At 41.4% G+C, this 14,684-nt stretch overlaps 1 protein-coding gene across 1 annotated transcript; it reads left to right on the top strand.

Annotated features, from left to right (window-relative positions):
• Positions 1 to 8,903: 8,903 nt before the first annotated feature.
• On the top strand, positions 8,904 to 13,717 carry LOC104539565 (granulocyte-macrophage colony-stimulating factor receptor subunit alpha-like; the record flags this gene model as incomplete). Its single annotated transcript, XM_010183134.1, has 6 exons — positions 8,904 to 8,991; positions 9,163 to 9,299; positions 10,341 to 10,461; positions 12,132 to 12,261; positions 12,342 to 12,517; positions 13,578 to 13,717. Coding segments are annotated over exons 1-6 (792 nt in total), but the record flags the coding sequence as incomplete, so codon positions are not given.
• Between the last annotated feature and the right edge of the window lie 967 nt (positions 13,718 to 14,684).

Below are 14,684 nucleotides of genomic sequence, written 5' to 3'. Positions count from 1 at the left end.
GGGAAAGGATTAGGAAAGTATAATAAAGAAAATAATGGGACACTCAGGAGATGGCATTCTGGTCTTGTTAGAAGCTAAACAAATTCTTCATTTGTTTCCTGTTTTCTCCTGGAAAGGGATAACATACTTCAACTTATTCAGGAAAGTTGTTACACGCATGTTCAAAAAAAGCCCAAAAGTTCAACCCAGGAACTTGCAGGCCTATCAGTCTGGGAAACACATGCCTGAGTTCTCTTCGAGCACATTTCCAGGCACATTAAGAAGGAGAAGGTCACTGGGAACAGTCAGTATAATTTTACCACGGGTTAATGCCTGTGACAAGTGGGGTACCACAGGGGTCTATCCTGGGATCTATCTGGTATAATGTCTTTATCAGTGATCTGGAGGAAACGATGAAGGACATTGTCATTGTGACAGATGCACTTGACCATCTTAACCAAACTAGTGGTAGTCTGATACAGACTCCAGAGGAGATAAAGGTCTGAACCATAGCTGGGCCAAGAACACCTCTAGTTCCAATATTTTCTCTGAAAACCCACAAAGAAGCATAGTGACACAGTGAGCATTGATTCATATGAACTTGGAACACTGATCATGCGATCAACACAAGAATAGCATGTGGCTTTTCCAAGACTCATTTATCAAGAAACAAAGAAAATTGTGAGTACAAGGAGCCTCATGCATATCTTTCCCCTCATATGTAATTTGACAAAAAGCCAATCACTTTATTCTCTAAATATGACAGCTTAAGTGAGCCTTCCTTGAACTCTCTCTGCTAGGCAGTGTGGCTCCATGGCAGTGATCTCACCTTGAGCTGGGATGCCTTTCAAGGTTGCTCATCAAAGCAAAGATACTTTTTATCTACGGCAGATCTTTGGAAGAGCCCAGTTTAAGTTTTCCCTGAATTGCAGTTAGACTGCATGCCAGGTAACTATCCCCTTGGAGCAGGGACATCTTTCACAGCTTCAGATTCCTTACCTGAGACCAAGAAATTCTTCCTTGTCTGAGGCAGAAATCCCTTACTTGCTACAGAGATCCTTTACTCATCCTTGGTAAGTGACTGATAGCATGCTGAATTAATACTAATGAAACATTACTAGTCAGTGTAGTTGCTCAACGTTAATTATTTCAAACTTTGTATAAAGAACTCCTTTAGACATAAACCATTGACCAAGTCTGGGACTAAGATTGGACTCAGACACATCTAGGCTCCATAACGAGTTTAGAAAGCAAGGGGCTCCATTCTGAACCTTGTGACTCAACAGCAGAGTCTTCCTTACCTTTTTGCATCTCCAGTTTCCATGTAGATAATTCTAAATAGATTCTAACTCAATTTTCCTTTGTGTGTTTCTTCCATGCAGTAAGTAACAAGAGTGAATGAATCTTGCCATCAAACTTTGTTAAGTTGCACGTTTACAAATACATACTAAAATTGTTTTTGATAATACTTTTGAGAGTGATATTTTGAGTGATCTAAATCACTCCAAGTTGACACCAAGTTGAAGTGACAGTTGGTTTGCTCAAGACAAGGACTGCCATCCAGGGGACCCAGACAGGCTGAAAAAATAGACTAAAGGAACCTTGAAATCATCCACTACTCATGTGAATTTACATTGTCCAGAAGAGGAGAAGGTTACAATGTAACACTATTTTAAAATAACTTTTTCAAAACCAGTGTTTTGAAAAATTGTGCCATGCATTTCCTAGGACTCTGTGCATTACAGCAGCCCTTGTTAGTCTGTTCCAAAAGAGCTTCATACAACATTTGGCAACTTCTTGAAGGATATGGACTCAATTGTTCCATCTGATCCTTTCCTATGAAAAGAAGCTTTTATTAGCCTGGTGTTTTTCCTAGAGCTCCTCCTTACGCTGCAAATGTTCATGCTAAACTGAGACATTATTAACTGTTTTTTCAGATCATGTAGAGTGAATTTTTCATCTTTCATTTATGATAAGCTATTCATGAACTGGTTAGCAACATCTATATCAACAGTGTGAAACACCACCCGCAAGGGATCCCTGCAGATCACCCTACATCTGTGGTGCTGAAAGGGACTGTCCTGGGAGAATTGGAGAGGTTTCTTCCCACCCCTTACTACTCTTGGGGGAGTCTCAGACACTCACATTGCCAATACTGAACTAGATTAAACCACGGAAACATTAAACGAAACCAAAATAATTGCTGGCTTATCATAAACTCCAGGCTGTAGACTGTGGCAGTTCACAAGATGTTGAGATGACTATTCCCAGGAGAAGGTAGGGCCTATTCAAGGGGGACACGTACGCCCTGAAGGAAGCTGGTCCCCACAACAGTCAGAGTCCTGGTCTTGACCAGGACCTGAGGGCAGCTACAGAGCCAACAGGGCCATGCTTTCCCAACCAAGGCCCATTCCACACCACCCAGCAAGGAAGCACAGGCAGACAGATCCCAAAAAGAGGGGAAGGGCAGCTGCACTAGTTGCACACACTCGAATGAATTAATCCAGATTAAAGTTTAAAATGGATCAGTTAAAGCTAATCCAGACACTGTTTGGGTAGCCTGAAGGTACTGGTCAGATGACACTGTAAGACCACCCTCAGGTTACCCAGAACCCGACCAAACTTACCAGCACAAGAGGATGCAAATCTCTTCATCAAACTTAACCAGGCATACTGACATCAACTTTGTGTAACAAAGATGTATGGCATGGGAGGATGGTGCTATAGAAAAGTTACGCACGGTGGTAGAGGTCACTGAGGTGGCTGGTGGTACCCAAGTAGAGCATATTTGATGACTAGGCAATTTCAGACCACATTGACAGGTGTACCAACTGTATTCCTTTTAGGCCACATAAAATAAGCAAATTAAATCCTTTAGTGAGTAGAAGATCCAGTCCAGTTCCCAAAGTACTGAAAATGCTGTCACAGACTGACCAAATGTTAGGTATATGGTTCTAGATACCAAATTATGCAGCTGAGCCACTGCTTCACATGTGCTCTGACTTCAGTATCACCTATTTATCTATAGTTTTTTTTCATCTGTAACATCAAGGTTTTAAAATGGAAAATATTAACATGCTCTTCTGGTGGGAATCACTGCATAAAGGTGGGAAAGACTGAACAGTGTGGACTTAAAGGCAAAGACAGTTAGAATTTGAAATGTCTGTGAAGTAATTTGCTGGTGGTGGATCTGAGCACATGCACAAGCCAAAAAAGAAAAAGGTGAAAAATAGTGTTTTTTTTCTATTCAGACTAACTACTAATTAGTTCAGACTAACTACTAAGGATCATGCCTCACTTCTAAGAAGCCTGGGGAATTCACCTTCCTGCTATTGTGCCAGTGTTCGGAACGGAAGGTAGAGGGTAATTCAAACCACTCTTTCTAAAAAGAATCTACTACAAGAAGATTAAATATCTGTATGCTAGATACCATGTTAAACAAACTGGGAAGTGGCTAACACTCATTGTGGCCCAGAGCCACATTTAGAAGTTGATGGAAGTTAAAACAGACGATGTGGTTTTAGACTCTCTTTTTCATATGACAGCAAAGTCTTTTGCAAAGTTGACATTACTGAATTCAGCAAATGTTTCAGATATTTTCTTTTTATTTGGAAATTCAGATACTTTTGCACCTAACCCATGACACTGTAGCCTAAGATGAAAAAAACAAAACCAGTCCAAAATTGGGTAGTGAGAAAGTTCTGAAATTTGATTCTGGTATTTTCCCTGCCACTTTGCCTGCAAATACAAAAAACAGAATTTGCTGTTTGCAAATGCATGCTAAGGATTGATCTTCCTCACAGGAGAACCTGGACTGGTACAGAGGTCATAAACAACATATGCAGTCAGGTCCTGAGAGAATTAAGTAGCTATGTTGTAAGCACTTTAAACATGGATTAGTCACTCAACACAGCTGTTATTTCCATGATATTTATGAAAATGTGTTGATTTGTAGGAGAGGTATTTCTCTGAGCATAGTCATGTACTATGACTGCTGAATATTTATGGGGTTTTTTTATAAGTTTTTATATTATGACTATTAATGCTTAGTTTGTCCAACACAACAGGAAGGGTTAGTTGTGTGATCAGTTCATGTGAAATCATTAACATCTGCCAATTAGGAAATTAAAGGAAGTTCAGAATCAGTAGGGGAAATGAAAAACTGAGTCACTTTCTGACTTGCAGCATTTGCTGCTTAATACTGGCATGCAGTGAAAAAAGGTAACTGGTAGAGCAAAATACTTACCAATACCTGCACGACCACAACTACGGGTTCAACTGTTCTGGCTGCTGCAATCCAAAACCAAAGTAAAGAAGGAGGGTGTTTTCAAGAGGAGGTATGACACTCTTTGTTGTCTATTGTTTTTTCTTGTGCCATAGAATATTTTGTGCAGAATACAAATGTTTTCCAAGGATTAAGTTGGATACAGTTATACTAGCACACATACAAAATCTTGATTACCTTCCTACTTAGCCTAGGCAAATTTTTGTTGATGCTTAAGCCTATTTTATTAAAAATATAAATGTGTGTATATATAAAAATTCTAAAGGTTTTGGTAAGATTCAAGGAACAGTATGAAATGTCTATGATGTCTGTTGCCCTATTTGACATTTGTTATCTAACACTTATTTTGCAATAATTGAAAGAAATGCTATTTTCTCCACCCTTTCTATAAATTTAACTAGAAATATGTGGATTTCTATTTCTTGCACAAAAGTAAGTAACAGAATCTTGGGATGGTTGAGGCTAGAAGGCACTTCTGGAGATTGCCTTGTCCCACCTGTTGTTCAGAGCAGTGTCAGCTACAGCAAGTTGCTCAGGGCTTTGTCCAGTCAGGTTTGAGTATCTCCAACTTTGGAGACCCCACAACCTCCCTGGAAAACCTGTTCCAGTGGCTGAATACTCTCACAGTAAAAAGTGTTTTCTTGCATTTGAATTAAATTTCCATTATTTCAGGATTTTTCCCATTGCCTCTTGTCCAGTCACTGGGCATCACTGAGCAGAGTCTGGCTCAAACTTTCTTAGTCTCCACAGCTGCATATTCATACACATAGATATGATGTCCCTAAGCCTTCATCTTTCCAGGCTGAACAGTCCCAACTTTCTCAGTCTCTTCTCAGAGCCCTTATTGTCTTTGGAGTTCTTCTCTGGACTCTCTTCAATAGCTTTATATCTTTCTTGCACAGGGGATCCCAGCACTGCACACAGCACTCCAGGTCTCGTTTAACCAGTGCAGAGCACAGGGGAAGGATCACCTCCCTTCACCTGCTGGCAACACTCCTCCTAATGGAGCCCAGGGTACTTTTGGCCTTCTTTTTGGCAAAGGCACATTGCAGGCTCACTGTCACTGTCCACCGGATTCCTCAGGGTCTTCTTTGCAAAGCTGCTTTCCGGCCTGTGCTGGTGCCAGAGGTAGTTCCACCCCAGGTGCAGGACTTGGCACTTTTTTTTGGTGAATTTCATGAGTTTCTTATCAGCCCATTTTTCCAGCCCATCCAGGTCCCTCTGGAGTGAAATAGTGGTATATCAACCGCTTCTCCCAGTTTTTGATCATCATCTACAGTAATCAAGACACTGATATAAAGACTGAAAGTTGCATTTAGGGAAAGTTGCATTAAGGCAGCAATTTGAGAGTCATATTTCATTGCCTGGTATGCACTGTGAGGTTTTTATTCCTATTTCTATGCCTTTTGGTATGCCTAGCAATTGTATAGTACTCTTCATATGTCTCCAGTGTGTAAGCATCTGTTTGTCTACATCGCATAAGCATCAGCTTATCCTCACATCACCCTATGAGTAAAAATAAAATTTTAATTTCTGGAAGTGTGTTATGGTCAGGAGCAACTTTTCCAAAGCCACTCAAGAAAATAAAGTCACTGGCAAAGCTATGAATTAGAACCAAGGAACCTTGGTGTCAGGTGACATTTTCTGGTAGCATCCTGCACTCACAGGATAAGAGCAAAGAAAATAAACCGTACAAAGAGGTTAAGAATTGAAAGTGCTTGAGTTAGTATTTAATGGATGCTTTCTGTAAAAATTAATATAGGCATACCACAGCTTTTAAATATGAGTGTATTTTCCTTTTGACACATTGATACTGAGATCATTCTAGAGCACATTGAGTTTGACTATGACTTGCTACAAAAGACCAAACAGACTCATGCTTGCTAGCATTTAACTTACAAGGCATATGATCACCACTGCTGAGTCAGACACATCATACATCTGGTAATATTAGGTAATAAGTTAAGCAATGTTTTCCTTGATAAGATTTTGCTAGCAAAGAAATTAAACATACAGGCTATGCACATTTTTTATTCAGACTAAAAGAAAGTTCCAAGGCCAAGCATCACTGGCTGACTCCTATTCATGTATCTTAGGTGGATAGATTATGTTTATAGCAAATCCATCTTGGAGAGACCTAGGGAATGAGCTAAGAGTTGAGGAGTGTAGAAACCAGATGCTTGAGTCCTGTCTGGGACTCTCCCCTGTGTAGCAGGCTAAGAGGTTGAGACACTTGTGAGACTGGCCAGGAGAGAAAAAAGAAAGAAGCAAAGCAGAAACAAGCATAGAGTTAAAGATATGGGTTTTCATCCTAAGAGATTCTGTTTTATCTCCTATATTAATGAAATATGAGGCAATATCACTTAGACAAGAATATTTATATTTCTTCTGGTCTGATCCTCCAAATAACACTCCCAACTGGTTTGACATAAGTATGTGTTCCTTTTGACACCTTCAATACTGGGGTCTGTTCAATGCAGAGGGAGTTTTACCACACCTGTCTGCAAAAGACAAGTCTGGGAGAGGGTGAAAGTCATAGACGCACAAAGCTTCTACACATGTGATGCTGGAGCTGTTTGCTTGGCCACCAGGCAGAAGGTACGGACTCGTAAATGGCTTAGGGTGCACATCTGCTTCTATATCTCTCATTTTGCCTGCAAGCTAGGGAAAAGCCAGAGGACCTGACTTTGTGTTAGTACCTTCAGCTGGGCCAATAGAGAGAATGTAGGCACAACCCAACACTAATCCTTTCTTATGTAATTTGTTTTTGGCAACTGTGAAGCACAAATTCTTTGGGAAGCAAAACTCCTTAGTGCTGTGGTCAATGGAAATGGCCATGTCTTGTGAGGAAAGTGAACACAAGTCCTGCTATTCCCTCTGCAGGCCCGACGTGTCCAGAGCCTGGAGGCAATGGCACCAGCAAGCACTCCTCTAAGCAGTCAGGGCTGCAGATGACTCCTTCAGCATTGCTCCAGACAAACATTTCCATGAGAAAACATGAAGAGTGCTTGCAGTTTGGGGTCGCTGTCATGTGTAGGAAACCTGAGGGAGATTTTGAAAGCAGAGGAGTCATGAGAGCAGACAGAGGGAGATGACAAGAATGAAACAAAGACTATAAGCGAAAGGTGAGCAGAAAGTTGGCAGTGAATAGAAAAATTGGTGCCTAAAAAGGAATATAGCATGAAGAAAGGAAGGAGAAAAGGCTAAGAGTGACTGAACACGTGGCAAGAAATGGAGGAAAATACGGTTGTATAAAAAGCGGCAGACTAGAAGGACAAAAGATCTCAACGTTCCTGTGTGCATTACTGGGGAGATCACTGAGAGCATGGGAAAGTGGAAATAACTGTTGAGACCAGTATCTCACATAGCATTTCACAGCCAGTCCTCCATACTGTTTGTACTTAAAATTCTTCGGTATCATTTCCCAGCAGCTGTGGCCACATCCTTATTGTAGCATGATGACTTACAAAGAGAAGATTGATGCTGTAGAGATAAGCAGAGAAGAATCAAGCTACAGTGAAGAGTCTGTCTATATTGCAACCACAATATGGTGTCGTGTTCTATGCTGGCTTGGTTCCTGAAGACCATGACGGACTGGTCACATCAAGGCAATTTCCATGAAATGTTAGGTGCCTCCTGGAAATATTCAAGACTCCAGCTTGTCTGGAGTGTCTGGATGGGTTTCTACTTTCACCACAAATGGAGTCAGTCTGGAGTCACCACTCTGAAATAACCATAAAAATGAGTATAGGACAGACAAGTAAAAAAAATAGTTCCATGTTTCTCTTTTTTCCTGAGTTTGTAAGAATTTACCTCACAATCTTAGAATTAACCTTAGAAATATCTGCAATCAGGAAAACTGCTACTGGAAAGTTACACTAGTTAATCTAGTTTGAAAAATGGAGAGACACTTGTGACATGAAAGAAGTAATTGTGGTGGTTTGACCTTGGCTGTCCACCGGGTGCCCACCAAGCTGCTCTCTCACTCCCCCTCTTCTTTATTCTCTGCTTCCCATCAGCAGACAATATCCAGCCACTTGCTGGGACAGAGGCCTTCAGTATTCACAGCAGTTGCTTCAGAAGACAAACACTGTAATAATGAATTCCTTCTTCCACCCCAATCCTCCTTTCCCCTAGCTTTTATTGCTGAGCATCACATCATATGGTATGGGATATCCCTTTGGTCAGCTTGGGTTCGCTGTCCCAGTTGTGTCCCTTCCTAGACTCTTGCCCACCTCCAGACTATTGGTCTTTGTAGAGTGGGTGTGGTGGGGTGGGAGACACAGTCTTGATGCTGTGCGAGCACTGCTCAGCCAAAACATTGATGTGCTATCAACAGTATTCTAGCAACAAATACTAAGCACAGCACTATATGAGCTGCTCTGGGGAAAGTTAACTCCATCCCAGCTGGACCCAATGCAATCTCCACCACTTATTCCATCCCATGTGTGTCATGTCTAAGTCCCACATACTTTGATATACTTATATGTCTTCTGACCATGCCATTGTGCCTGTTTCTCCTTCCCAAAACCCCCACTTACCAATACTTACAACTTACACTAAATACTTAAAGCATCTTTATATCTTTTCTTCCCTTTTCTTTTTGAAGGCTTCATTGTCTCTTTCCAGGGAGGAAAAAATGTTTGATACTCTTGGACTCATTTGCATGATTTGGTGGTGTATGATGCTATTTCATCCCTTGCATGCTGATATCCAGTGTATGGAGTGTAAGTATGTTTTTACAGATATAATCTGAGAAACAGAGTTTAATTATTCATTTATCAGAGATATTTGCAATTAATCTGGCAGTGGTCATCTTAAGTCTGACAGATACTATCCTCTGCATTCAGTAAGAACAATAGCATATTTTTACTCAACTTACTCTGTAACTCTTTCAGCGGAGGCACAAAAATCACCTATTACAAATGTGAAAATGAATTGGAGAAAAATGGAACTGTCCTGGGAGAGTGGCAAGAATTTCTCTAAGTACAAATGTACCATCATGGACAAGGACATGGAAAGTATACGGAAAGAGGTAAAATTACTTTTTGCTGAGATAAATAATCACACCTTTTCCTTTACCTTTTATCAATTTCAATTCCTTTGAAAAAAATAACTAGTTGCAGTAAATCTATCAGTGATTGCTTACAGTCTGCATCTTGATCTGTCAGGGGCTGTGGAAAGTTTTCACCAATGGCAGGGTGCATTTGCTGCCAGAGGAGCATCCTGTGCCAACCACAGAAAAGAAGTTCTGGCACCAAAGTGGAAAGGAGGCAATAGCCTGAACTGTACCTATGTTGAATCATAAATAGGGATGTAGCTGCTCAAAAAAAAGGGGCTGTGAGACTGCGACTCCTAGAGCATTTAGAGAGACAGAGCAAGAGACCCTTCAAATGAAAAATGAATTCCCCAAACACTGACATGGATTTTCATTATCTCAAGTTCTTCACTTGTTTCCCAGTGAATGGGATCATGCCTGTAGAACAGATTATGTTGTAAACCCACATTATCCAAAGAGAAAAAAGAGGGGTGTGAAAGAGGAAGGAAGAGAGAGAGAGAGAGAGAGAGAGAGAGATTTTATTTAGCCAAGCAAAGCAGATGTATTAGTTAGAAATACATATTACAAAAACATATCACATCTTTATTGAAGATCATAAGTATAATGACATAGGCAACTTTCTTAACACCTGGAGAGGTCAGAGGAGGACTTCTGTTTTGCTTAATCCTTTGATTAAATTCCATTGTGGCTCCCTCATTTATTAACCATCTTCTGTTACATCACTGGGGTGCTATTAGCCTTCTCTAACTGTTGCCCACTGTTGCCCATGTTGCCCCCATCCAAATCCTGAGCTGCAAAGCTTTTTGTAGTTATGCTTTTGATCACTCAGCTCCATTCTATATTACCCTCAAGTGGTAAAGGAGAGAGTTAGCTCTTGAGCGTAAGACACGTACATATGCATGCAAGATTTTTGGCCATATGAACTGAGTTTCTGAGTTGCAATTCCATAGCCAGCATCATTTAACACTAGCAGAGCAAAAAAAAAGATAAATAAAACATCATCATGCTTTTTTTCAGGTGAACAGTCCACTATGCAGGTTTCCAATAGAACAATACATACCTCTGCACAAAGGGGTAGACTTTATCATTGAAGTGCCGAACACAAACATCTCAAAAAAGTGCAACTTTATCCCTGGAGGTAATGTCTCTGGTCTGGGTAAGGTTTCCTCAGCTTGCAGTCTTTTAAAGGTAAACATTGCATTAGAAAATGATTCCTTACACAGCAGATAACTGCTTTATTTTCTGTTAAATTTTTTTTTTTGCAGATCTGCCAGAATTATTTACTCTGTAATGAATGCTTCCACAATTCTGCAAGTATCTGTACTGATACTACAAATCTATCAGTAATTGCATTATCCTCTTTTGTATTATGACTCTAAAATGCCATTAAACTACCGTGGTTTAAGGGTGGATTCAAATAACTGTTCTGGCTGTTACAAATTAACATTAAATGTTAGCACCCATTTCTTTATTAAATGCTTTTCTGCTCACCTGTTGGTGAGTTTGTCAAGAGCGAGAACACAGAGTCAGCTAAAGGCAGAATAGGGGATCAGCGAAACCCATAAAATGGAAGGAGAGGAAAGGAAATCCCAGTGATAAGCAGCTAGGGGCAAACTGAATGGAGCAACTTCATAATCTGGCCCTGTTGTGCACATGCGCGCGCGCACACACACACGCACGCACGCACACACACGCACGCACGCACACACACACACGCATGCACACATGCACCCATTGAGCTGAGGCAACAGTTTATAAAGAGATTCTGAGCCTGCCCCGTGCAGGAGTTAACCAAAGCAAGATTTAGGCAGTTCCTAGGTTCATAATTCCAAACCTGAATAAAAACTTATTGTTTACCTCTTCCTCCGCAACTCAGGGTTCACTAAAATTGCCCCGTCACCAGAGCTCCTGCAGCTGTGCACAACTGGGGTGTTTTAGACTTGACAGAGGTGATGAGATTAGCAGCTGGCTCATATCTGAGCAAAGTGAGCCCTACTCATCTCTTCCTGGGGACACACAGAGGACACACTCTCATGGTGACCCTCAAACCACAAGCCAGGACACACTGCCTCTTAAAACCACTCTCTTGTGGTGTTCCTGCCCAGCTGGCCTTAGCCTCCAAGCATGCAAGTTCCCCAGGATAGTCCATCCTACTTCCACAACGGTGCCTTCAGTACTGGGCACTGAAGGGGGCTGGTGTCAGTAGTGGAGGAAGCCTTCACTCTTCTGTTGAAGTTGGGACACGCCACAGGAAGAAGCATAAAATTGATTGAAGGAGAAGAGAGAATGAGACTGATCATGCTTGCACAGCCTGGCCACGAGGGAGCTTCCTAAGAAACGATGTTCTCACTTCCATGTGCTTTGGAAAAGGAAGAGATCAAGTCACTGTCACCCACATCAGGGTGGAAAGATCTAGCTAGGAGGCTATTTGATCAGAGAGCAGAAAAAAGTCCAACCTTACTTGTAAAAGTCCCAGCTTTTTAAACGCTGCGTGTAAACACTTCAGGAGTGGATTCCTGGGCGTTGATTGCAAAAGGAAAAGTACTCCTCTCTGTAGCACCAAGGATGGTGTTAAAAGGCAATGTACCTTCCTTTACCTGTGTGAATGATACACTCACTCCCAGGTTTCACAGTTCAGAGGCAGTCAAAATAGGGTGCAAGTCCAGCTTTCTCTCAGTTATCATTACTAACTGAAGTGATAACCAGCTGGAGTCACAGGTGTCTAACATAACTAAGCATGAACCAAGATCCTCCAGTTTGGAGCAGTTACACAATTTTTCCTTATCATGGTTATTCCTCTGTTTGCAGGCATGAATGGGTCAGCCGTTGAAAACTTCTCCTGTGTGATATATAACATTTCTCTCATGAACTGCACTTGGCAGGCAGGCAGGGATGCTCCAGGAGATACACAGTATTTTCTCTACTGGCAGAACTCTAGGTGAGTAGGTTTGCTTGAGCCTAGGGAAGTCTGGATTCTCACATTTCCCGTGTTTACCTAAAATACCTTGCTATATACAGAAAGAACAAGGAGATGGAATGTGAGCTTTACATGAAAGATGAAAATGGCAGAAACACGGGATGTAGATTCCAAAATGTGAAGATAGATACTGAACATGCTTACTTCCTCGTGAATGGGTCTAGCAAAGAATCCCTGATCAGGTTCTATGATGAGTACATTCAACTGTATGAAATTGGTAAGTGAATGTTTTTATTTTATTACTGTTTTATAAAATAAGGAAGTGGGAAATTTTCCTCTTAAGAGAAAAGAAGAATAAAACAAAGTCTGTAGCTGTCACAGTATCCTGCACTGTAGGACAGACTTCACTCCTGATAGCTGACAGAAAATAGTTCCAAAAATTAACGAAAACAAGCAAAGGCAGAAGCAGCCTGAAATAACATTTCAAAGAAGTGGTGTGGACATATCCATGGGATCCAAGTGATGAAAAGCAAAAGTCGCTTTTCTGATGGGTTCATTTCTCCATCCCATAATCCCACACTTCTCTGAAAGCCGCAAAAGCTACATATCCTAAAATCATAGAGAAGGTTCAACTTACAACTTGATTTAAATATGTGGGTACCTTTGTGTGAGCCAAGTGTTTAATCTCTCATCTAGATCTGGGACAGGACTCAGTTGCCTAAAAACATGGCACAGGACCTGTGAAAGACCAGGGTACCCCTAAGTGGTCTGAAATGCAGGGTGTGAGACTGACTCCAGCCTGCAGCTGATGCAGGCTGTAAAGTCCAGAGCTCTGCAGCCAAGCACGCCTGCTCTTTTGTACCCAAAACGGCTTTGCAGACATCATGGGCATTATTGATAAAGTCTCTGCTGACTGTAGTGGTTAGACACTTAGGTCACACCTAGTCAACTATATTGTTGGCACTCAAATGCAGACGACTTAATCTTCTATCTGTGTATTACCACATGCACAAAACCTTCTTTTTTTCCTGTGGAGATTCGCATTGGTAATGTGAAATTTAAATGTAGCGGAAAAGGGCACTCTGCTGGTTGTACTACTGAATTACACAAAATCCTTCGTGCTTTTCTTCAGTTACTTCAGATGTCCAGCAACTGAAATTATATTTTCCTAAGTTTTGCTACTGTATTTTACTCCTGTTTAACAGATAACATTTGTTAACACCAGTAGCACACAGTTTTACATCAGTTACCTCAACTTCACTTGTATTTTGCTATGAATACATGAGTGCTAGCTGATTACTGACCATGTCTACATTAATGCTTTCATTTCTTTCCAGAAATACTCACTTGGCCATTAAATGTCACTGTCAATTGTAATACAGATTCAGTGGGTTGCATAATTACATGGCAACCACCCCTTACAAGTCATGTGGAAAAAGTCAAGTGCTTTCAGTATGAAATTAAAATACAAAATAAGGTAAAAACAATTTCTTGGTCTATATTTGGCACGTGCATATCTGTAGTGTGCAAATTTCTGTTTCCTTTATTTATTAACTTCTTTCTCACAAAAGAGAAACTTCTTCCTCCTGTTCCAGCTTTGTTGGTCTCACATCCCACCGCTTATGACCTTATTTCAAACTAATGAGAGGTGCAACGCAGAGGAGAACAGGGAAATGTTATGAAGGGTTCCTGTCCAGACTGGGAGAGCACTTCAGATGCTTTCCTGCATGAGCATGTCTCACAGGAGATGACCGTGTGATGGCAGCCTGCTGTCTCCAATGAGGGTGCTGCTTTGGTGGCAGCCTCCAGCCCAGGCCCCAGGTCATGGTTGCATTGCTTCCTAGGGCACCCTGGCATCAGCCACCCTGATGGCATTTTGCAGATGCTGGAAAGCTCAGCTGCTCCTCAATTTCAACACGTGGGACTGTATTGCTTCCCCACCCCTAAGCCTCCATACCTCTCCTCACATGTGGGTGTGAAATTCAACTTACAGACTGAGACACCTTAATGTAGGAGTCTGCAAAGGAACACAGATCTCCCATAAGAGTCAATGCACATCTAGGGCCCCATGTAGCTAAGCAGTAGGTGCCTCATGCGCCTTACGGTGCTATAGGTACTGGAGGCACCAGAGATACCTGCATAGAGATGGCAGATATAACTCACACCTTTCAGACGGGCCATCAGAGGTAAGGCAGGATACCCCAGAGCAGCTAAAATGGCACTGTATACCTAAAGTTTAAGCAGCTCATTTGCACCCTCCACAGCCTGTGCATTCACAGCACAGGCTGATGACTTCCATCATGTCCTCAGTTGAAAGAGCTCAGCTGACAATGAATAATGGGAAATGTTACTCTATTTTATAATGCAACACACATGGTGGGTGTATTTTCTGAAATGAAACATTCCTTCCAATAACATCACAGAATCACAGAATCACAGAATGT

Source organism: Mesitornis unicolor, unplaced genomic scaffold (genome assembly GCF_000695765.1).
Source record: "Mesitornis unicolor isolate BGI_N332 unplaced genomic scaffold, ASM69576v1 scaffold3164, whole genome shotgun sequence".
NCBI classification, from domain to species: domain Eukaryota; kingdom Metazoa; phylum Chordata; class Aves; order Mesitornithiformes; family Mesitornithidae; genus Mesitornis; species Mesitornis unicolor.
Note: the sequence above shows the minus strand (reverse complement) of the source record. Positions and strands in the feature narration are given on the sequence as shown.